Here is a 23,452-nt window from a genome sequence, read left to right on the forward strand (position 1 = left end):
CTGAGCCTGTCACTGGGGAAAGTTCCACGGCTGTGGAAGACCTCCTGTGTGGTACCGGTACCAAAGACCTCCCATCCCAAGGACCTCAGCCGCTACAGGCCGGTAGCCCTGACATCACATCTGATGAAGACCCTCGAGAGGTTGGTTCTGAACCATCTGCGCCCCCTGGTGAGGTCTTCATTGGATCTGCTGCAGTTTGCTTACCAGCCTGGCATCGGAGTGGAGGACGCCATCATCTATCTCCTCCACCGAGCTCTGACTCACCTGGAGAAGCCTGGAAGCACTGTGAGGATCATGTTCTTTGATTTCTCCAGTGCTTTCAACACCATCCAGCCACGACTTCTGAGGGACAAGCTGGAAGCTATCAGGAGTGGACCACCACATGTCACAGTGGATACTGGACTACCTTACAGGCCGCCCACAGTATGTGAGGGAACAACCTCTACACTGCAGACTTCTCCATCAACTCCCCACGCTGCCACCTACAGAAGTTCTCTGACGACTCTGCCATAGTCGCCTCATCACAGGTGAGGACGACTCAGAGTACAGACAGTGGACTCTGGACTTTGTGGACTGGTGTCAGCAGAACCACCTGCTGATCAACGCCGGGAAAACCAAGGAGTTAGTGGTGGACTTCTGGAGATGCAGACCCACCACACTGACACCGGTGAACATCCAGGGAGTGGACATTGAGATATTGGACTCTTATAGGTACCTGGGTGTTCACCTGAATAATAAACTGGACTGGAGCCACAACACTGATGCTCTTTACAGGAAGGGTCAGAGCAGACTCTACCTGCTGAGGCGGCTGAGGTCATTTGGAGTCCAGGGAGCGCTTTTAAAGACCTTCTATGACTCTGTGGTGGCATTTTTTACAGTGTGGTATGTTGGAGCAGCAGTTTATCAGCAGCTGAGAGGAAGAGGTTGGATAAACTCATCAGGAAGCCCAGCTCTGTTCTGGGATGCACCCTGGACCCAGTGCAGGTGGTGGGAGACAGAAGGACTGTGGCCAAAATAACATCTGTGATGGACAGAGTCTCCCAGCCCATGCATGTAAATGTTGCTGCAGAGCTGCTTCAGTGACAGACTGCTGCATCCTCAATGCATGAAGGAGCGTTTCTGCAGGTCCTTCCTCCCTGCAGCTGTCAGACTGTACAATCAGACCTGCTCCCAACAAACACAGATGTTTACATCTGCGCTGTAACTTGACACTATTTTATCAACAGATTCGCACTACAACCTGAGTTTGCCTCTTATCTGTATTTCATTTTATTTAATTTCAATAACTGTACAGTACTCTGCTTTCGGTAACTATTGTCCTTGTTGTAATTATGTAAAAATTGTGTATGTCTCTGTTCTGTGTCTTGTGTACTGTTTGTTTGTATATGTGTCTCTCTTGCTGCTGTCACACCCAAATTATTCACTTGTGGGAAAATTAAAGGATTATTCTTCTATTCTATGTAACTCTTAAATATTATCTGCAGCTACTCTTAGTACCATTGATGTTAAGTTAGACTCTTTTTCTCTAATTGATCTTTCTGAGTTAACTTCAATAATTACTTCCTCCAAACCATCAACGTGTCTTTTAGACCCCATTCCTACAAAACTGCTCAAAGAAGTCCTGCCATTAATTAATGCTTCGATCTTAAATATGATCAACCTATCTCTAATAATCAGCTATGTACCACAGGCCTTCAAGCTGGCTGTAGTTAAACCTTTACTCAAGAAGCATCTCTAGACCCAGCAGTCTTAGCTAATTATAGGCCAATCTCCAACCTTCCTTTATATCAAACATCCTTGAAAGAGTAGTTGTATTTGTATTTACAATTTGTTCATGTCAGTGAAGAGTCCTCCTCCTTTATAGTCCTGACAGGCACTAGAAAGAGAGAATATTTCTCCCATATTGGCTTTGCTTCATTGGCTCCCTGTTAAATCCAAAATCAAATTCAAAATCATTCTTATCACGTACAAGGTCTTGCTTCATTTTGCCCCGTCTTATCTTAATGACCTTATAGTACTATGTTATCCCATTAGAGCACTTCACTCTGCACTCAAAAAAAGAAAATTGGGTGGTTGTTACATTTACAAAAGTATAACTTGTAATTTGAAGAAAATAATTTCATGTTTCTATGGTAAACATGATTAAATCATGTAGGATCTGTATGAAATTCAACTTATTTTGTCCTTGTTGAGATGACATGATACAATCTAGTAAGAGTGGTTAGTTGCTGGACTCATGAAATTCACAAGATCACGGGTTATAAGAGGCAGACAACTGCCCACACCATGTGTATGCTATCACTATTTATTGTGGTTTAACCTGTCAAAGACAAAAACATAAAGAAAATTCTGCATCAAGCCTTGTAATAAGTAAGTAAAGTTTATTTATACAGCACCTTTCACAGACGTGTCACAAAGTGCGTTAAAAGCTAGTTGTTTTAAAAGCATTAAAAGCTTTTTGAAATAAAAATGTCTTTAGCTGCTTTTTGAAGGTCTCCACTGAGTCCAAAGCCCGTAGAAATAAAGGAAGTGCATTCCACAGTCTGGATGCAGCAGCCTGGAAAGATCGGTCCCCTCGAGTTTTACAGCGAGTGTGGGGGACCACTAAAAGGTTTTGGTTTGATGACCTCAGGTTACGAGAAGAGGTATGTGTACGAATCACATCAGCAATGGGGGGGGGGGGGTGGTCCCTGTAATGGTGTAAAAGTTTTAAAATGGGACCTAAATCTGATTGGTAGCCACTGCAGCGACTTTAACACAGGGGTCATACAAGCTCCCTTGTTCAAGCCGGTCAGCAGCCTCACTGCATAGTTGAACAACCTGTAGACGAGCTAGCCCTTTCATGTTTAGACAAGTAAACAGGCTGTTACAGTAGTCCAGTCTTGTAGAGACAGAAGCATGTATCATCATCTCGAGTTCACTTGTTGACACGATGGATCTAAGTTTTGAAATGTTCCTCAAGTGAAAAAAGCAGGTTCTTACTGTCTGATTTAAATGTCCCTCCAAAGAAAAAGCTTCATCAAAACCAACACCCAGGTTTCTAAGCTTATGCTTCTGTGAGGAACCTAAATCACCCAGATGCTGTTTAATATCAGGTATTGCACTGCCTGGTGCAGTAATCAAAGTTTCTGCTTTGGCTGGGTTTAGCTGGAAGCAGTTATTGTTCAAACATTGTTTAATGTTGGTTAAACAATCTGGTTAGTTTGCAGTTGGTTCTCACTGGGTAATCTGGTTTCCTCCCACAGTTAAAAGTCATGTAGTTATTCGAGTTAGGTTAATTGGTGATTCTAAACCTGTTGTTTGTCTCTATGTGATAGACTGGTGACCTGTCCAGGGTGGACCCTGCCTCTTACCCTATCACTTCTGGGTTATGCCCCAGCCCCCCTGCAACCCGGATAAAGCTAGTAGGATGGCAGTGGAAGTTGTTGTAAAGTGGAGACAAAACCATTTATGTTAGCCAGACTCTAGACTTTGTTGAACATTATGTAATATGAAGACAACATGTAGTATTCAAGTGACCAAGTAGTATTGAGGTAAAAGTTATTGAATACTGTTGGAATAAAGTGACAAAATTGTGAAGGATTAAAATATTCCAAGAGCTCAACTTACTTCATTTAAACATGTTTCAATCACGTTTCATCAACACAAAATGCACAGGTTTATTGAATGTGAATAAGTTGTGTTGATTTAACTAAGTTGTTTAAGTTTATGCCAAAGCAAATGTGTGCAACCAATGTCCACTATTGATTTAACACGTTCTTTATTTCAGTGTGAGACTGCGCTTACTTGGGGTTTCTAAGGTAAAAGTAGAGTTGGAGGCAGAGCCTTCAGTTTTCAGACCCCTCTTCTGTGGAACCAGCTTCCAGTTTGGATTCAGGAGACAGACACTATCTAAAGCATATAGTTAGGGCTGGACCAGGTGACCCTGGATCCTGTCACCAAAGCACACGGGGGGGTCATATAACTATTGGGGTTTTCTCTGTATTCTTTGCATTACTGTAGAGGCTTTACTAGGGGTGGGGGAAAAAATCGATACTGTGTAGTATCGTGATATTTTGTTTGCTAATAATGTATCGATACAGGGACAGCAGAAATCGATATTTTGTTACAAAAAAGTTTTTGTGGACTGGAACTCTGACTTCAGAGCATGTTGATCCTTTTTCTGAGCAAGAATCCTGACATTCCTTCACTGTCCAAATGTGTTTAACTTTAATTTATGTTTTATTTTAATTAAGTTTAAAACTTTTTTATTTAATGTAAAATTATATTTTGTTTTAATTTACTTTCAAATTCTTCAGTTGCTGAATGGGCTGCATAGTTTTCATAAATTGCATAGTTCAGAATAGCTGTAATTGTACCAGATGGTTGCATTCAGTTAAGTTGGACTAGACTGTAATACAAACCGTTCAGTTTGTCAACAATAAAACTGAACTGAGAGAAAGACTGAGTGTGAGACTTTGATATTAGATAAAATGAATATTGATAAAGTTTACCTTTATGTACAGAATCTGAATATCGCAAAATATTTTTTAAAAATTGCAATAATGTCGTATCGTGCGTTAAGTATCGTGATAATATCGTATCGTGGGATATATGGTGATTCCCACCTCTAGTCTTTACCTTACAATATAATGCACTTTGAGGCAGTTGTTGTGATTTGACACTGTATAAATAAAACTGAACTGAATTGCTTTAATTCAGCTGCACTGGAAAGCTTTCAATCATTAGAGGCCATTTTAAGGTCATGCTAATGTTAATGTTGGCAATAAAAACCAAGGCAGGGGGATTTTAAGCACAGTTTTAAAGATAAAACACTTTTTATGAAAGTCTGATTGATTGAAAGTTTGACCTTCTTGACCCTGATGACGATTTCAGAGGTCCAGTAAAATCATATTAGACTTCCCTATAGCACTTTTTGGGAATGCTGAAAATACACAGCACACTTAATGAATCATAGTTTCGAAGAAACATCACAGAAAGACTGAGCAGTGTGAAACAACCTGTAATTGGAACAATTCCTTCAGCTCCTCATCTCGAAAATGGGAACCACCACCCCAGTCTGCCTCATCGCAAGCATGGAGGTTGGAGACAAGACATTGTGCCCAACAAAGAAAATGTCTTTGTTGCGCCAAGAAAGCTCAACAGAAACTGGTAACAGCACACAGTCACAGCCATTTCTATGGCAACAGTTGCTATAGTCGAATATAGTCCTAGGAGCTCGCACACAGTGTACAAGCAAACATACTCACAACCACCTACATGCTGCATGTAGACTTAGCTGCAGCCCATGCAGCTACATAAGGCCCAGTGATCTGCCAGCCCTGTGCTCATGTCTTTCAAGAGCTGGCTCTCTGTCACAACACGGAAATGACCAAATTTATGGTTCAGAGTGCAAAAGCGGGTGAAGGAGTGAGGAAGTGAGTGGGGGTGGAGACAAAACCATGAACTGCTACGGTCTATGACCTACAATACTGTATTAATGAACACACATTCTAACAATCACAAGATTTTGTAAATGTGCTTTCTTGCCTGTCGTCAAAATATGTCCAACACTTGCCACCGATGCTGTAGTCTTTATTATTAATGCAGAACTCGAGAACATGCCAACTTACCCGCAGGTTGATCTCCCGCATCCTCTCCTGACGCAGTTTTGACAGATTGGTAACTCTGGACATAACGCACTTTCTCAAGACCGACTGAAAAAGCAGTGAGCAAGTCGAAATAAAATATTCAGTTTGAAAGTTTGTATAGTTTTCTGTAAATCATTCAATTCTCCATCAAAGAGAAAAAGGAATAGTCTGTCCTCACTAGCCAACTGCAGTGTGTTTCTGCTTTTAGTGAAGTGACTGTTCCTGTGAGAAATCTGACTTCTGAATCATCACCGCCCCCTCACACTCACACACATACGCATCCACACACACACGTACACAGTGTTCGTCCGTCTGTGAAATTTTAGTATAGACTACATTTGCTGTTTGCTGAGCAGCAAAATGAAACCATTTTAAAAACTTGAAATTTTACAATAGCTACCAAGACGATGAAAATATGTAAAACTATTAACTATTAAATTTATAAATGTGTTTGGCCTGTAAATAAAAACATTATGGGAGTCAAACAAGCAGGTTCACACATGAACCTGCTTGTTTGAACAACGACCAGTGACTGTGTGATCCACTCACCTGTGGCCCTTACAGATGATCACACAGTCTCTGATACTGAGGGTAACAAAGATGGATTACTGGTGTTGTACACGCATCATGACATGTTTGAGAGTTTTTTGTTTGTTTTTTAACAAAAAAGGATTTTTTTGTTCGCACAATTAAATGCCCAGACAAGGATGTAGGTGTTTCCTGTAGGACAGTTATAAAACGCACTGCATTTACATCTCCAACATATTCACATCGCTACCCACGCCTGAGTTAGGTGCAGCGTGTCCATATGGTGCTCGGCAGTGTATGCATTTACACAAGGTGCATTTTAGTCCATCGGGTATGCAGTGATGGTACCGTGTGCTGGCTGGTTCACACTTCAAACATGGACATATATGTATGTGAGCACATCCCATATTAACATATGGCGCAACATGTAATAATGGAAAAAAATAAATAACAACAGTTATTTATCCAAGTATTGACTGCACTGTTAGTATGCTTTTCCCTATTCCTTCAGTGGACTTATTTTACTATGTTACTATGACCACTGACCATAGTAGCACAGTGCAGGTCTGCTGAACCTTTGGCACTCAGACAACTTGTTTTTTGTTTGTTTGTTTGAAACTGAAGTTATTTTTGTTAGGAAATAATCTGTGACGCGATGACTCTGTGGACAGCGAGGCAGCTGGCAGGCTGTCAACCATCCACCTTCACTGAAATACGTATCACAGCTGACGTTACAGTAGCACTTATAGTAGTAATAATTATTCTGTTCTATTCTTTTCTATTCATATAGCGCCAAATCATGATAGCAGTCGCCTCATGGCTCTTTATATTGTAAAGAATGACAAGATATTTCATTATTTGCAACACAATATAAATATATTGTTTAAATTTAAAATGAACACTAAGAGTAATAGGAAAGCACCCAGTGTAAAAATTGAGGAAATTATAATTCAGAGTGACTATATGAAGAATTTATGTATCAGAGTTTATGTCTCCCTCATCTCTGATAAGTATGAGAGAGAGAGGTGGCTTTATATGAGGACAGCAGTTCAAATTTTACTCTGGGGGGGCAGAACCACAGAAAGGACGCGTTCCTGCTTACACTCCAGTCCAGTAGGTGGCAGTAATGCGACCACTATCAGGTATACGGCGGTAAAAGTGGCAGAGCAGGGCAAGAGGAAGAAGAAGGAAGCGGAAGATGAAGAAAGAAGAAAAAAATTCAGCCATCATTCTGAGGTCAACAGCCGGGGTTGATATTTTTGTTATTATTAATGTTATTATTTAAATAATATACACTTCCATGAACTGAAATGCGTTACAACCGAAAGTAAGACCTTCCGTAATGGCGGCTTCGCGTTTTAGGCCCTTCGCCTGCTCGTTACAGAAACAGCAGAAAACCCTGTTAAGTTAAATGTCCAGTGTAACGTACTGTGTGACGCGCCTCCAGGCGGCTCGGTCATGTGTACCTGAACCTGCACCGTCAGGTGATCGAGGACCAGCTAGTCCCGTTTACTCGATTGTTTGAAGCTACATGGGGACTTGGGTTAATCAGGTATGATTCAGACATCCGAGATGGTCACAGATAAGCGGCAAACGTATCGATACTACACACCGCGATCAGCAACTCCGTGATTGGACGAATGAGGAGGGGGCGGTGCATGAAGTTTGGAACAACTGTGGGGTGGATGGAAACAAAAACATTTCTATCCTTTTCGATATCGATCGTATTCTTAATGCTAATGTTGGCAACACGCCAACACAGGCATGACCCCCCCGCCTGTGTTAGGTGTAGCGTGTCTATATGATGATGCCCCCCCCCCTTTTTAAAAATTTGACTCAAATTTAGAGAAACGTTTAAATGAAAAACTGCAAGCTTTCGATTCAGGAGAATGAGTATTAATCTATTTGTTAGCCTGAAGCAGCTTTTCAATGGAAAACAGGACTTTAGTCAGACGAATGCTTAATGTTGTTGGACACTAAGGAGCTGGGGAGGAAAAAATAAAAACACAAAAATTCAAACATCCGTCTTTAATTTCTTTTTTTTTTTTTTTCACTTGCTGTCAGTTGATACGATACAGAGTAAATGTTTTCTACCATTTTAAAGCTGGTAGGCAGAGAAAGGAATTGACACTGACGGTCAATAAGACTAAAAAAGCAAAATAAAATCTCCATCTCGAAGCAGTAAAATGTGTTTTCTGCTAAACCACACCCCCTTCCATGATAAACTCTCCATTTTTCTACTTTTTCTACTCTTTGTTTTACTTTCAGATGCCAAGACATTGTTCAGCAGGGGGTTGCAAATCCAGGGACAACCATGAGACTCGAAATGCTGGCGTCACCTTTCACAAGTGAGCACTTTACACATTATGTTTGGGTCAGAGTGTAGTAACCAGCTATTGTTTTTATTCACATTCTCTCACACATTTAGACACATGAATGAAACAGAGGAACTCAAAAGCTCACAAATCATCTGCACATCTATATTTCTCCTGTTCTCATATTCACTCAGTAATACACAAGGCTGACGTTCAGGTCAAAATACAGTTAATATTAAGCTCTGTAAAACTGGAACCAGAAGACATGAGTTTAGCTGTAGTACTTTGTGGGTTTTATAACACGATTAGAATAATTTATTTGAGCAATATGTGGAAAGTTAGAGAAGTTAATCATAATAATACCCAACCTCCTTATAACTAGAAAAATCAACGGTTGATTTAATTTTTCACATTTGGAAAGAGGTTGCAAGTAGTTGAGCCACATGTACAACACCCTCAAACGCTGAATCGCGAGGCGAGTACGCGGGTTGCCTGGTGGGAGGGAACCTGTCTGAATGTGTCTAATCTATGAGGTTCTGACTGAAATATAAATCTAAGTAGTTAATGTGAACCTGTGTGTATACAGACAAAACAAACACAACAGGCAGCAACAAAGTTAATTCCCATGTTATCACAAACAGATTGCATGTACAGCAGGTACAATAAGTGTGGAAAACATAACCAAATTTATTTGTAAAGGTGCTATTGACGTGGAATTCACACCAGATGTTGGTAACAACCCATCCAATCCACACATGCAAAGAAATCAAACCATAGATGTCCATAAATTAGGTCATGTGTAATAATGAGAAATGACTCAGGAAAAAGTAACGCATGAAGAAGAAAGAGAGGTGCGAATAGCATGGACAGTCCCCAAGGGGCAGTTACCGTCCAACAGAGCAGCATGACTTTGAAGAGAAGGACAGGGCATCAACAGGCAGTAAGAGTGAGATAATAAATACACAGAATAAACATTATATACACACTTTTAAAATTACACAGTATTTCAGTACTTGTTGTACCTGCTGTGACTGCCACTTTGACCCCATTCAGACCTTCAGCAGACAGGCTCCATCACGTTGCTGTTGAGTTTTGATGCACCAGTATCTCTCTGCGAGTGGTCACACACCTGGTCGCCATCGTCAAAGCAACGCTTTCAACAGGAAGTTCATGGCACGTGGTCGCAGTGAATTTGTGTTATTCACATTCAAATGGAGATGTACTGATGATGTTGTGACGTTATGTTCTTTGAAATATTATAATATATCTTTATTGAACTTGACCTGAAATGGAAGCTTAATGTAACACAGACTGATGTTGTGGCTGACTAGGTTACCCAAAGGAGCGGCTCGGAGAAACCTTTGGATCAGTAACTGTCACCGCGCAGACTCCTGGGATCCTCAGACAGACTTTGTCTATTTTTGTTCAAAGCACTTCCCACCCGAGAGTTTTGAGCTGAGTGGAAGCAGGTGTGTATCGACCAGCTGGACTTTCACAGGTTACAGATACCACTTCAGCTAAAACCAGAATTTTCTGTTATTAACTGCTGGTGTAGTTTTCAGTTATGGCAGTGTTGCGATAGCAGCCTAAGTATTGTTTTTGACCCTTTCACACAGTGGAATCAGACGACTAAAGGAAGATGCAGTTCCTACTTTATTTGATTTCCCTCCAGCAGCCAAACACAAAAGAGCAGGAAGGCAGCAGAAAGAAGACAACATCCCTGTCAGGTAATCAAACCTCACACAGGCTGATAGTTTGTCATCATCTGTGAGCAGATTCTGAGCTCCTGAAGTGATTCATTATTTTATAGTTATTTAAACATAGTCTTTGCTTCAGTTCCCACTCTGTGAGGATGCTCTGTGAAAGAACAGGCCAACTCTAACGTTCGCTTGTATTCTTCTGATTCTGTTACGGGAGCATCAGGTATGCCTGCAAGTCAAAGTGCAATGATTTTTGGTGTAATTTAGCATAAGAATTAGTATGTGATAAGTTACAATAAACTAAGAAATTGTTACTTTAGTTACCAAGTATCAGGAAAACATGAGAATTCCAGCAGCTCTCTGATTCTTGGTTCGAGCACCGAGTACGTGCTGGGGTCAGCTCTACATGCAAAAGATCTGAGACCAGCTGGCTGATCTAGGACCAGCTCTTTGAGGTGATGAGATGAGGGATTTACTTTAATTAAGGTTGAAGTAATCATCTGAGATGACTATAAGTGATCCCTGAATAGGGTAAATATATCCATACTGAAAAACCATAATGAGCAGGTGTTGATGAATGAGTGCCTAAAGTTTTGAACCCCAGTGGAAGGAGGCCACACCCAGCTGGGCAGCTGGGTGTGGCCTACAGTTAGCATGACATCTGTCAGCATAGCAGTCAGGGTAAAAACAGGGAAGAAATCAACCATGTTAGCATCCTGTGACAACTGTGATGCTGCATAAAGGTTTGCCACGATGATTAAAATGAACAGAGAAAAATTTATCATAAAAATAGAAATGATATAGTGAATAGAAAATAGGAAAAAATAAATGTTTAAGAAAAGATAGATGTGAAATAGTGAATGAATCTGAAGCACTCAGTGGTGACAGATGTGAGATGTTAAACCTTCACAGCCTGCAGTGCTGTGAAGGTTTTGAGCCGTCACTCATTTCTTCATGTGTTTCTAGAAAAACAGGAAAGGCTGCAAACATTTAAAGATGTGCAAACACACATTAACATTAGTGTTTAAAGATAACCTTTGTTTCATTCTCTGTCAAGATGGTTCCACACTGTATCGGTTATGTTGAGGTCCACAGTGTTCAGTTTATGCTTTTACTGCATTTGCAGTTTGAATAGAAATAAAAAAGAATACAGTCATCCATAATCTGCTAGACGGCTGTAGTGTTAGTGGCTATTTGATTGTCCAGGAAAAACTAATTTGTCACAGTTTCTTCTGCAGGAAGAGTTCCCACTCAGGAGCACAGGATGGCACACATCAGGAGATCAACCAGCGTCACACTGCAGAAGAACCCACAGTTGAAAAGTCAGTGAGCTCCACTGAGGAGACTACTCAAGACATGCCTGGATTTTCTCAAGAAACATCAGGGTTGGAGCAGCTGTCGCAGCAAGAACTCGGTCCTCCACCTCCAGAGTCTCGACCCGTTTCCCCGTCACGTTACATGAGACGTCTGCCCCCCCCTCCAGGCTTCTACTTGTCAAAGGAGCACAGCTACGCTCAGCTCTGTCCCCTGTTGTGGAGGAGACGTTATGACCAAGTTGTAGACTGCTTGGAAAAAGCCCTACGACAACTGCATGCAGCCAGGCGGAGGGAAAGCCGTCTGCGGAGCACCGTGCTGGGGCTCCGTGATAAGCGACTAAAGCACATTCTGCTTCTGTCACAGAATGGTTGCAAAAACAGGGGAAGCTGCATAGAGGGGGGAGAAGAAAGACAGCACAAAGGAGATCCTGACCTAGAGGAGAATGAGGCTAAATCCAAAGATATGAAGTTGATTGAGGACAAATGTGCTGATCAAATGGAGACAGGATGTAATTTTCTACCAGAGTCCAGTAGCTGGTCTGAGACGGACAAGGGAAACTGTTTGTACTGTGGAAAAGGGCAGGGGCAGAGTGGTGGGCATTTGGAGCACGAGGACTCACCGAACACCCAGAGAAATGTTGCAACAAGCTCCTGTGACACAGCTGAAAATGTGGATCACGTTCAGATAGATAGGCAGCAAGAAACAACCTGGAAAGAGGTTGAAACCAGTGATACCAGTGTAACAAGTTCCCAAGTTTTGTTGCAAAATCCAGGTGTTCAGCATATAGTCTCAGCTGGAGTGTGCTTTCTTAAAACTGACGAGCAGAGTTTGCATTATCTAGGCTCTCAGCAGAAGCTGCTGCTCTCTGACAAACGCCACGGAGAGTCTGACGTGACGAGTCAGGATCACCACCGCGACCTGCAGCACCAGCTGCTATGGTTACAGGACAGCGCAGACGGGCGGGTGATCTTGTTGACTGTCCCGACTGACGACGAGCCGCAACGTTTTGTCACGATGGAGAACGTGGCCGGCGAAGAAAAAAACACTCTTTTGTCAGAACTGGATCTAAAAGGTGTGGAATACTTAACAGAGAGCAGCGGAGGCATGTCCAGAGTTGAGTCATCACCGGATCAACACAGCGAGCAGAATTCAAATGGTGCGTTAGTGGAAATACGGGACGATGTCAGGATGAAACTTAAAGAGCACCTGGAGGGTTTCCACCTTCAACTGAGCACCGAGTTTACAAACTGACAAGGATTATATATATTAGGGCTGCTCGATTATGGCAAAAATGATAATCACGATTATTTTCACTGAAATTGAGATCACGATTATTTGACGATATTTATTTAACCCTTTAAGACCTACTATAGAACCAAGTCCACCAGAGCTTATATTATTTTTTTACATGCTGTAGTGCCATTTGTGGGAGCATTTCAAGTTGCTATACATCAATACAACTGTTATAGCCCATATTTTAATAATATGTATGCATTAAGTCCATAGTAATTACATAAATTGCAAAAAAGTGCAATAAACTACAAAAAAAATTGAAAATCGCTTTTGTTTTGTTTACATATATTTCTACTTGGAGAAATTTAAGAGGTTTATCCCTCAAAACTTTAAATACAATAAAGTTGCAAAAAATAGTTTCCCACCACAGGAAATTTATTTTGAGTGTCTTCATAGTTTTATTTTGGAGATACAGCAATTTTTATATACTGCAGGAAAAACAAAAAACAATCCTATGATGCAAATTTGCAAAGAAAACAGCAGGTGCATCATTTCACTGTGGGAAGTGTTACGAACAGCTGATAGGAACGGCAAAGCGTGTTTCTGGAATATTATGTTTCTGTTCCTGCAAGCGCTTTTTATGCAATTTTTGCAAAGCTATATGTGGAAGGAAACCGTGACCGAGGACAAGCTGATGGCATAAGATGTAAGTACAACTCCTCCGGTTTCATATGCAAAACAAATTATTGCGCTAGCTTACACGGTTCAGGTTCTACAGGGATTTAACAATAGTTACACAAAACGGAGCGTGCTGCTCTGACCGGCTTTAAAGGGTTAACAATGACTTTAAAAAATAATATAAAATAGTGTGCAACACCACTGAAGTTTGTTTTTTTACTTCTCTTTTCAACCAACGGCAGTCACTCTCCTCTCCAAATAACTTCTGCTTAGCTTTCCGAGCTTCCCTCGGGTCCTCTTAATCAGCGGTCTCCAACCTTTTTTGCGCCACGGACGGTTTATGCCCGACAATATTTTCACGGACCGGCCTTTAAGGTGTCGCGGATAAATGAGGGAGGGGCTAATAATCGGCTCAGTCATTTTTAATGATCGTTGAAAGCCCAGATCGTAATCGTGATTAAAATTCGATTAATTGAGCAGCCCTAATATATATCTGTATAATTTTAATGTGACTGCACATTTCAATCTGGCAGCAGGTTAAAAATGCTCACCCATCTGTGCTATCAGCCAAAGCATTGAAAACACAGCCTAAATCCAAGTTCCTGGCATTATGCTCACCCTGCTCTCGTCTCTACTTCCTCTTCTAAGCTCTACTCTTTTGCTTTGCTTAGCTGAGGTCCAAAGGTTTGCAAATATTTTGCACAAATGACAGGAAACAAGGTCAGGAAGTGCAAGCAGTACATTTCCCAGCTCCCACTCACCATTAAAACTTTTCAGAGATGGTAACTACTTTAATCGGTGTGACTGTACATTTAGAGCTAAAAGTTCATAGTTCATACTGCTGGCGTTTCTTTAAAAGACTTAAACATACAGCGGAGCTCTTTTAAGAATACAAGCATCCAGTGTATGGTAGAGAAGGGAATCTCCTTCCTTCAGGGCTGCCCCGCCTGACATTACACCTGTATTAAATGCTGGCTCTCTTCCACTGTGCGTTTGGTCTCATGTTCCTCTATCTCTTCTCTCTCCCTTTGTGCCCGATGAGTCACACCACAGCCTGGTTCTGCCCGAGGTTTCTTCCTCTTACAAGGGAGTTTTTCCTTCTGTGTTATCGGTGCATGTGTGAGTTCAGGGTGGTTATGGCTTTAGGGAAGAAACTGTTTTTGAGTCTGTGGGTTTTCTGAGCTGTCCTTGATGATGTTTGCTGCTCTGCTGAGGCAGCAGGAGGAATAAATGTCCATCAGGGAGGGGGGAGGGCAGCCGATGATCTTTTGTGCTGTCTTGACCACACTCTGAAGCCTCGCTCTATCCGCCTTAGTGCAGCTGCTGTACCATACCGTGATGCAGTATGTCAGCAGGCTCTCAATGGACGAGCAGTAGAAGGTCAGCAGCAGGTTGGAGTTCAGCTTCTACTTCCTGAGGACCCTCAGGAAGTGCAGCCGCTGTTGGGCCTTCTTGACAACCACTGAGATGTTGTCTGTCCAGGAGATGTCAGCAGAGATGAGGACACCAAGGAACCGGAAGCTGTGGACCCTCTCCACACACTCCCTGTTGATGTAAAGGGGGCCAAGTCAGTGCCTCCTGAAGTCGACAATGAGCTCTTTGGTTTTCTTAGTGTTCAGTGCCAGGTTGTTTTCTGAACACCATGCTGCCAGCTTCAGGACTTCCTCTCTGTACTCTGCCTCATCTCCCTTTGAGATGAGTCCAACTACTGTGGTGTCATCAGCAAACTTGATGGTGAGTGTTGTTGTGGGTTGAGCTGCAGTCGTGGGTGTAGAGAGAATACAGGAGGGGGCTCAGCACACAGCTCTGTGGGGAGCCGGTGCTCAGTGTGCGAGTGGAGGAGAGATGAGGGCCGAGTCTTACAGTCTGGGGCCGGTTTGTGAGAAAGTCCTTAATCCAGGCACATGTGAGAGGAGGGAGGCCAAGAGTGACCAGTTTGGTGATGAGGATGTCCGGGGTGATTGTATTAAAGGCGGAGCTGAAGTCCACGAAGAGCATTCGGACGTAGCTCTGCCGCTGCTCTAGGTGACTCAGCACAGCGTGGAGGGCTGTGGAATAATAATAATATAACTAATAACATGAACTTTGGAAAAAGCTTCACAAAGTACTCCAGTACTGCACAGGGTGAGAGATATACATGTTTCAGTGCAAGGGAGCCTGCCAGCTGCCAACATCAGGTAACATATCCCCCGGGGTCCTGAAAGTAGGAGGAGACCACTCAAAGTATCCTTTCTCTACATTATTCTGGATGCTAATATTCCCAACATTGAGGTAACGTACAAAAAACAAGAGCTGCTCATGTTTACATCATAGAGATCGTGTAAACCTTTTTAAACAGTGTGCATTTTACCTGTGAATTGAATTTTAGATCTACAAATATTTACTCATTTTTTTCACTCCATTGCCTAAAACAGGGACCATTACTGAAAGGTTTTGATAGTGGAGGGGCATGCTGGGAAATGTATTCCTACACACTGTGGTAAGGACACCAAACTGAATATGGCCCAAGGTTTTACACCTGCACACAGTCACGATGTGGGGGGAAAGTTAATGAACACATGGATGGTTGTCTCTGGCTTTCAGAGATGTAGCCGGTTCTCCAGTAATATGCTAATATACTTAATCAAAGACTAACTCAGAAACAAGTCTTTTGCCCGGGTAACTAATAAAAACCCATCTGAAGCTTAGCACAGTTGTCAAGGCCCCGAGAGCTAAAGCTTGGTGCCCGTTTTTGCTGGTAAATTTCACTGAATGTTTGTATTTCAAAGAATTAAAGTTTAAAGTGCTCTGAAGAGCGGAGGCCGTGTGGCTGTTACTGTAGAAGCTGTGGGAGGAGCTACAATCCTGAGAATGATTGACGGCATCCTGCTGAAACTGCGTTGCAGCTTCTGGGATTGGGTGTGGCATTAACCCTTAACCGTACGAACACCGGCGCATACATGAGAAGGAGGGGGAGCGGGTCTTTATTGGTGAGGGGCAAATGCAGCCTGCTCTTATCTTTCCCAGCTTGGATGCAGTTCTTTAAAAAATGTTTTTTAAATTCCAATATCCCCCACCCCCTCTGCGCCACCACACAAACCGGATAACAGGAATGTGCTCATACCTGCTGTCTCTGTCCTTACTCTTTTAGTTTTGTTTCTTTTTAATCAGAGAACATCCTTTTAGGGACTTTTCCTATAAGCTGTACCGTGTACAGTCCGAGTAAAGCAGTTGTTGCAGAGAACAGCAGTTTCCAGCTTTGCTAAAAGTTTCCAGATGTGGAACAAGCTGTTGACTGCTGTCCGAAGTGTGGCACATCCTTTGTGCTGTGTAATGACACACTCACGAAAAACACAGCCTGAGATGTACATGTGTGACTGTCTTGTATAACTGTGGTAAATTCATGGCATTGCGTCGGCGTTATCTAAGAGCACAGCTCCTTCCTGGCTCTTCTTTGTGGCGGAGGGAGGATCTCGGAATGCTGCCAGCTGGTGACAGATGCAGGGCTTCACTGAACCTCTCCAGCAGCGAGAAACACAGGAAGACGAGTTACCGCAGTCAACATGCCTCAGGTAGGTAAAGACAACTTCTTTTAGTGCCGACATGTAAAATTGGACCTCTTGGCAGCAGACGTTTACACCGTCGGCTCTTTAACCGGGAAAAGGTGGTTTGGTGCGAAATCAATATGTGGAATTTTTTTTAAAAAAATGGCCTCTGTGCGCTTCACGGAGAAGCGACGTGTCACACAAGGCGTCAGATTATCAGCGGGGGGACTGTTTGGATACGCAGGTGTAAATACTTATCATTCAGAAGTGACTGAAACAGCAGCAATGGATTATTCTCGAACTTTTTTTTCGGGGAGAAACTTCCAGAGGTATGCGGCCCCTCCCCGAAAAGAAGTGCTAAGCGCAGGGTCCTGCCGCTCCTCCACGACGAATTCAAAGTGGTAACAGTACACGCGTGTAATTCATCACAGTTTTGTGCTAATTTGTAACAAACAGTTAACTTGCGGGTAAAGTACCTTGACCCGTAAAAGCGTGTGTCTGTTATACTGTGGGTCGCATTTTGTAGCGCGGTTCGGGTCCACTTACACGAGTGTCTGTGAATGAGTGCAAAGTTGAGTAATCACCTTTATCCTCTGATGAAATGTTATTTATCGTGATGGGTGTTGTCTCTTGCAGGGTGTCAGTGAGCCTCGGGTATAGTGGAAGGGCTTAATGCCTGTACAGCCACAGCACGTGACAGAAATCAAACCAGTTTCATATTTGCTGAAGAGTTTTGACTCTTCGCCACTCTCAGACACCAAATGGTGAATGCTGCCAGGAAGAATTCTGTTCCACATGATGGCTGAAGGGCTTACTCACTCCTTTCATTTGGCACCAGTCTGCACACACGTTTGTAGCTCTCGACTTATTGAAACAGCAGTTTTATCTGCACGAGCTCAGACAGCGATCCACCTCTGTGTGTCCGTGTGCTCCACGACTCTGCAGCGTTTCCTCATTTTCCTGTTTCTCTATGCTCCTTCTCATATCCCTGTTGCTCACAGGAACAGCGAGTATCTCGCATTATTCCATGGTTACATCTTGAACCGTTTAGTAAATGAGACAAAACAGTCAAGGCAAGGAATTTCCTGAAGGAAAGCCAGTGCTCTGTAACCCATGATCAAGGAACACACGGCCATTACAGAGCCACAAACTGACCCAGACTTTGTCGCACCTCATTTTTGAATCTCCACTGTGTGGAGTTTACATCAAGCTTTACAACAAGCTGGATTCGATATGTTAATGAGCACCCACGTTAACTATTTAAGATAAATCACTAATAGACTTCAAAGAAATATAAAAACAACAAATTCAGTGAAATAAATAGATCTCCTGACCATTGCTACTTTCTTTGAAATACTTTTTCACAACGGTGAAGAAGGCTTGCTGCAGCTTGTGGTACGTTAGTCAGAAAGGGTGTGGTTCTGACAAAGCTGCTGCCACACATGCATTGAGAAACAGCAGGAGCACTGGTTCTGATGGCCAACGAATAATAATTGGATGAGTTTCTCAACAGGCTCATTGTAATGACTTCATAGGGCAATGATGTGTCGCGTTTCTAGGTTGGTGTTTGCTCAAAATGCAGCCGCAACAAGATCTAAAATGCATGTTGGACAGCGCCGGTGGGTAATGCGGTTTCCTCACAGCGAGAAGGCACCTGGTCTGAACCCTGAGTGGGAACTTTCCTCTGGGTCCTCCAGCGTCCTTCCCAGTTAGGTTCACTGGTGACTCTAAATTGGCCATGACTGAGGGAGATAAAACGGTTGAAGGGTACAGAGTGCTAAATTAATGTACAGGTAAAATTGGACTTAAATGTGGTGCATAAAGCAAGATCTGAAAGTGTTTTTTGTTTGTTCTGTTTTAGGGTAAATGACATAATAAACTTTTTAAGAAAAACAGGTTTCTTTTAAAATTACCTGGCTTTCTCTTTTGTTGTTTTTTTCTTTTCGCCTTTAATTTTTCCCAGTATTCTGACCTGGAGAGTGCCATTGATACACTGGTCAGCCAGTTCCACTCCGCTTCAGCAGACAAGTCTCCGACGCTGAAAAGTGATGAATTCAAAAATCTTTTGTCCTCCCAGATGCCCAATCTGATGAAGGTAAGTCCACCGTAAGCCTCCTTGTGCTTCTCTCTGACCGGGATCGCAGTTATCTGTAGCAAATGGGTGTGGCAGCACACCTAACCATATTCAGCTTGCACAAAGACTAAGGGGAACATGCTTACAACAGAGTTATACAAGCCTAATCCACACACAGGCAAACACACACTAAAAAATGTTAATCCTCTGAAGACATGCACTCCTTTCCATTAATCTAACAGCGTCTCAGCCTAACCTCTGAATACAAACATAACTGCTGATCTGTAAAAGTTTCTAAGGCAGTCTTACTTGGTTAGACCTTAGATTAGATTTACAAGTAAATTCTGACATGGTCAGGTTAACGGACAGGCATTAAGATTAAAACTGCACACCAGTCTCTCCTGCATCATCAACTCTCTACAGATTCATTTGAAGATTGCTGTAATTTACTGTGACTGAAACATGTTTTTCAATGTTTTTTCATTAATCTCCTCAATAATATAAATCATTTCTATTCATGGTAACAATTCTGTATAAGTCTGTGAGAGTTTTTGGCAGTTTTGTTTTGTTATTTTGCACAAACTTACGGTTCAGCTGTGCTATCAGACAAAATGCCAACATGCACACTTCTAGTATTTAATCATTAATACTAAACTAAAGAGCTCTGAGTGTCAGTAAGACTTGAAAAGCACTATATATTCTCCCCAGCCACTTTGTTAGGTACACCTTTTCATCTGCTCATTAAGGCAATCTAACCAGCCATCACACGTGGTGGTAACAATGCATTTAGGCTGTTGTCAAGAGTGTCTGCTGAAGTTCAAACCAAGTATTAGAATGAGGAAGAAAGGACTTAAATTACAGGCCAGATTGCTTCGATCTGATAAGAAGGTAACAGGAACTTTGATTAAAAAAAGAATGCAGTGGAGCATCTATAAATGCGAAACCACACCAGATGCCAGTCCTGTCCGCTAAGAACAGGAAATGAGGCCACAATTTGCACAGCCTCATCAAAATTGGTAAATAGACTGATTCTTATATAGCACTTTCCTACTCAAAGCACAACTTACCTCATTCACACAAGCACTTTTTCTAGGCCCAAGTCCTTTTCTATTTAACAGTCACGCACATCTTGCCCAAGAATACTTTGGCATGCAGATCAAACCACCAAGCTTCCGATCAGCAGATGATCTGCTCTGCCTCCTGAGCTGCAGCCACCCCAACAAATTGGACAACATTTGAAGAAGATGTCTGACCTTTTGAGTCTTGAGTTCTGCTGCTCCATCCTGCTTTCAATGCATGTAATGGTTTAGGGCCCTTTGTGGTCCCTTAGCATCAGTTGACCATAGTTTATATACCACCGCCTATTTGAAGATTATCGCTGACCATGTAAACCCCTTTATATCCATCTACTGAATGGACTCCACAGTCACCGCATCTCAAGACAAAGTACTACGGCAGCTCTGAGAGGACAAGGTGGATCCAACCCTGTGTGACCAATGTGTACCTAATAAAGTGGGCAAATATTGCATATAGTAAAAGATGAATCCATTTAATTAAACATACAGAGTGAGTCTGTCTAAAAACATGTGAAGATGCAACCCAATTCACGCAGCGTTCCATTGTGATTAGGGTTTATTTACAGTGTTTTTATGTACGAGCAACAGTAGTGTAGGGTTTCAGCTCCTTCCTGCTGGGTCAGCACTCCGGAGCATTCGAAACATCAAACTGTGACACCTCATTCACCTTGCGGTAGTCCAAACAGAGCCGTATAGACCCATCTTTCATCACTGCAAGAATCATGGGGCTACACCAGGCACTGTGGGACTTTCACCCTCATCTTCAGCATCACAGCCAGTTCTGCCTGAACTATTTGCCTTTTGTGTTCTGGTAGCCTGTAGAGCCGTGATGCACCATCACATCAGGGCACGTCAAAGTGGTGCTCCATGAGCGTGGTGTGACCGGACAAGGGAGAACACATCTGAAAACTACTGCTGCAGTGCAGCAACATTCATTGTCTGGGTCTGTGTGAGTTGGTCGTCACACTGGAGGGAGGCGGGAATCACCAGAGAAGTGGTTTCAGCCACTCTCCATGCTTTGAGGTGATATACCTGTGTGGCTCCTTCCTGGTCCGACCGCATCACTTCAAAATCAACATCCCCCACTCACTGGGTGACTCTAAAGGGCCCTCGTCACTTAGCAAGTCATTTTACTGTGGCACTATCGTGTTTTATAATCCACAAGAACTCAAAACAATATCCCAGTGCACTCCTGTGAAATGGTCAGATGGCTCAAATGGGACCTCCATTAACGGTACCGGGTTCAAGTGCCGTCTGGCATAGACAAAAGGCAGATCCTCAGGAAGCATCAATGGTGGTCTTCAGGCATGAGGCCCAGCCGATCCACAACCATCTGTCGGATGTCCTCAAAGCACCAGCTTTACAAAGTTAAATACATTAAAAACATTAACCCATGGTAAATGAACTGGCGTATCTACCACTCAGAGCTCTTCACACTATAAGGCACATTCACATAGCCACATTCTTACAATGCATGCACTCTTGAGTGCACAAATACACCGGTGGATGTGTTGGGACCATTTTGGTGCTCAGTATCTTGAGCAAGTCTTGTCAGAGTGTCTTCAGTTGTACTAGTTTTATTCTGGGTAAAATTCTGTCATTTCAGTGCTCCCTGTTTGCGTTTGTTTTTGTCTGATCAGATTTGTCTTAGGTGATATTCCGAACTGTGATCAGTAACCTAACGGTTTGTAATTAACTGGAATGATATTTTCTTGTAAGTCTGGTTTAGGTGTTAACATTTTCACTTTAACGTGAGTTGTTTTGTCGTGTTCTGACAGGGCGTCGGCACCGACCAGGGATTTGGTGATATCCTGCGGAAGATGGGTGTAGGTGATGGCGAGGGGATCTCTTTCAAGCACTTCTGGAATTTAATCCAGTCACTAGCCACCTCGCAGTTTGGCCACCTTAGCGGTCAGAAGGGCTCGTCATGCAGCTGTATTCTCCTGTAAAGAGCAGCTTCTCAGCCCAACACGTATTTGGAAATTTAACTCAGCAGAGTAACACATACACATCACGCTCATAAAGAATTGTCAAACATAATACAAGGGTTCAAAATCCATTCTAAGCATTGATGACTAAACATTACAGTTTTAACTAGTTTACCTTTGAATTCAGATTACTTTGTTTAAGTTCAAAGTAAAATGTAAACTGATTTTGAATAAAATACTCAATTTGTCCTCCTTTGTATTATTTTTTTTTTTTCCATTTATCATGCTGCACATGTTACAATAGCCTAAACCTTATGTGATTAGACTCCACAGTGTCACTGGTGTCTGAATGTTCTTCTCTCTTTGCTTCAAGATGCTCATCATATTTAGTTCTTTGGGTGTTTGGTCCAAAAAGTGTTCTACAAATTTTAAAACTATAAATCTTACAAACACCTCTGCTTTGAATAAAAACATACATGGAACTAAGTTGGTTGTTTGAAAAAGAAAGCTGTTAGCTATCGTCAAAACCAGAGTGAATAACTTCTGTCCCGTTCATGTCGCTCCAGTTTGTCATGTTTTTGATTTGCAAAAGTGTTGGGTGCTTTAAAACTGGTCCATATCACTATATTAATGGTCTGCTGGTGTGGTATTTTCAACTTGATATGTATTTCTTAATAGGTCAGAGGTCAACATTTTAAATGGTTAGGTCAATGAAATACAAAAAAAAAGGTAAAACATGATTTACTATTTTAGAAAAGGGAACAAAAAACAAGCTCCGCCTTCCCTTGCCTAATAATAGTCACGCCAGGTGACGTTCCAATTATGTGGTCAACTTTAAGAGAGATTTAACATCAAGTCATTGGAAATATTCATCACTTTCAGACCTCTGAAGTGTAGAATTTATTTCCTGGCTTGTAGAAAGTTGACTCGCGAGTAAATTGTTTCTCAGTAACAAAACACGTTGTTTTGTATTATTTCTAATAATAGAATTATATTTGAAATCTCAAATTGTGCCTTTGTAATATTCCCTCATTCTAGAATGCTTTGCCTCTGATTCTGATTTCTGTGTATTTATATTTTATAATTCTCTGTAGTCTGACCTTTGACGCCAAAAGAAAAGTGATTTAATGAACATTTAAATAAACATGTAACGAGTTTCCCAATATCACCTGTTGTTACAGCGTTCCTTTGTTGATTTTAAAGAAACATAATTTAACTGGTTTATATGATGCAGTTAAATGTTTAATTTTAGAATAGTGTTGACTTTTCCAGATATTTTATATTTTGACATAAGAAGACATCACAAAAACCTCTGGAGTTCTGTTTTAAATCTTTCATTTTAATGCATCAAGATTTTTCTTTTATTCTTCTAGCTACAAAAGTGAAGCGGTAGATGACTGTGAAGCATTTTTTAGTTTTATGTTGTAATTCATCCAGAGTACAGTATTT

At 41.9% G+C, this 23,452-nt stretch overlaps 3 protein-coding genes across 8 annotated transcripts in view; 2 read left to right on the forward strand and 1 right to left on the reverse strand.

The window, feature by feature from the left end:
• arhgef2a (Rho guanine nucleotide exchange factor (GEF) 2a) overlaps positions 1 to 7,740 on the reverse strand; it is a 37,740-nt gene extending 30,000 nt beyond the window's left edge. For 3 of the 4 annotated variants that reach the window (XM_086281152.1, XM_086281151.1, XM_086281153.1), the window contains exon 1: positions 5,613 to 5,832. In XM_086281152.1, coding sequence (XP_086137278.1) covers positions 5,613 to 5,675 — 63 coding nt within the window. In that variant the 5' untranslated portion in view covers positions 5,676 to 5,832. Of the gene's footprint in view, positions 1 to 5,612; positions 5,833 to 7,587 lie in introns of those variants that run through there. The other variant, XM_086281154.1, reaches the window with a different exon arrangement.
• thap7 (THAP domain containing 7) lies at positions 7,268 to 16,803 on the forward strand. 3 transcript variants are annotated; one of them, XM_086281157.1, is made up of 5 exons: positions 7,268 to 7,394; positions 8,427 to 8,506; positions 9,805 to 9,942; positions 10,090 to 10,200; positions 11,412 to 16,803. In XM_086281157.1, exons 2-5 carry the CDS (start codon positions 8,427 to 8,429, stop codon positions 12,739 to 12,741), a joined length of 1,659 nt encoding a protein of 552 aa, XP_086137283.1. In that variant the 5' UTR covers positions 7,268 to 7,394; the 3' UTR covers positions 12,742 to 16,803. The 3 variants fall into 3 exon arrangements, with proteins under 3 accessions (XP_086137283.1, XP_086137281.1, XP_086137282.1); XM_086281155.1 differs by having other exon boundaries at positions 7,306 to 7,407; XM_086281156.1 differs by having other exon boundaries at positions 7,351 to 7,710.
• Positions 16,804 to 16,812: 9 nt separating this feature from the next.
• s100v2 (S100 calcium binding protein V2) lies at positions 16,813 to 23,168 on the forward strand. The gene is made up of 3 exons (XM_086281158.1): positions 16,813 to 16,952; positions 18,889 to 19,020; positions 21,854 to 23,168. The coding sequence occupies exons 1-3, from the start codon at positions 16,944 to 16,946 to the stop codon at positions 22,022 to 22,024; spliced, it is 312 nt and encodes a 103-aa protein (XP_086137284.1). The 5' UTR covers positions 16,813 to 16,943; the 3' UTR covers positions 22,025 to 23,168.
• Positions 23,169 to 23,452: the final 284 nt, after the last annotated feature.

The sequence above is a fragment of the Aulonocara sp. 'chitande type north' Nkhata Bay genome, linkage group LG22 (genome assembly GCF_057382095.1).
Source record: "Aulonocara sp. 'chitande type north' Nkhata Bay isolate Kocher_YH1m ecotype deep benthic linkage group LG22, A_spYH_male_GT1.1, whole genome shotgun sequence".
Lineage (NCBI taxonomy): Eukaryota > Metazoa > Chordata > Actinopteri > Cichliformes > Cichlidae > Aulonocara > Aulonocara sp. 'chitande type north' Nkhata Bay.

Bases quoted from the DNA above. Each gene is read 5' to 3' on its own strand.
- thap7 (XM_086281155.1), top strand. From the start codon at position 7,357: ATGAAGAAAGAAGAAAAAAATTCAGCCATCATTCTGAGGTCAACAGCC. The intron at 7,408-8,426 runs GTTGATATTTTT...TTTTACTTTCAG, and splicing joins TTCTGAGGTCAACAGCCGGG to ATGCCAAGACATTGTTCAGC. The intron at 8,507-9,804 runs GTGAGCACTTTA...GTGGCTGACTAG, and splicing joins GCTGGCGTCACCTTTCACAA to GTTACCCAAAGGAGCGGCTC.
- s100v2 (XM_086281158.1), top strand. The intron at 19,021-21,853 runs GTAAGTCCACCG...GTGTTCTGACAG, and splicing joins AGATGCCCAATCTGATGAAG to GGCGTCGGCACCGACCAGGG.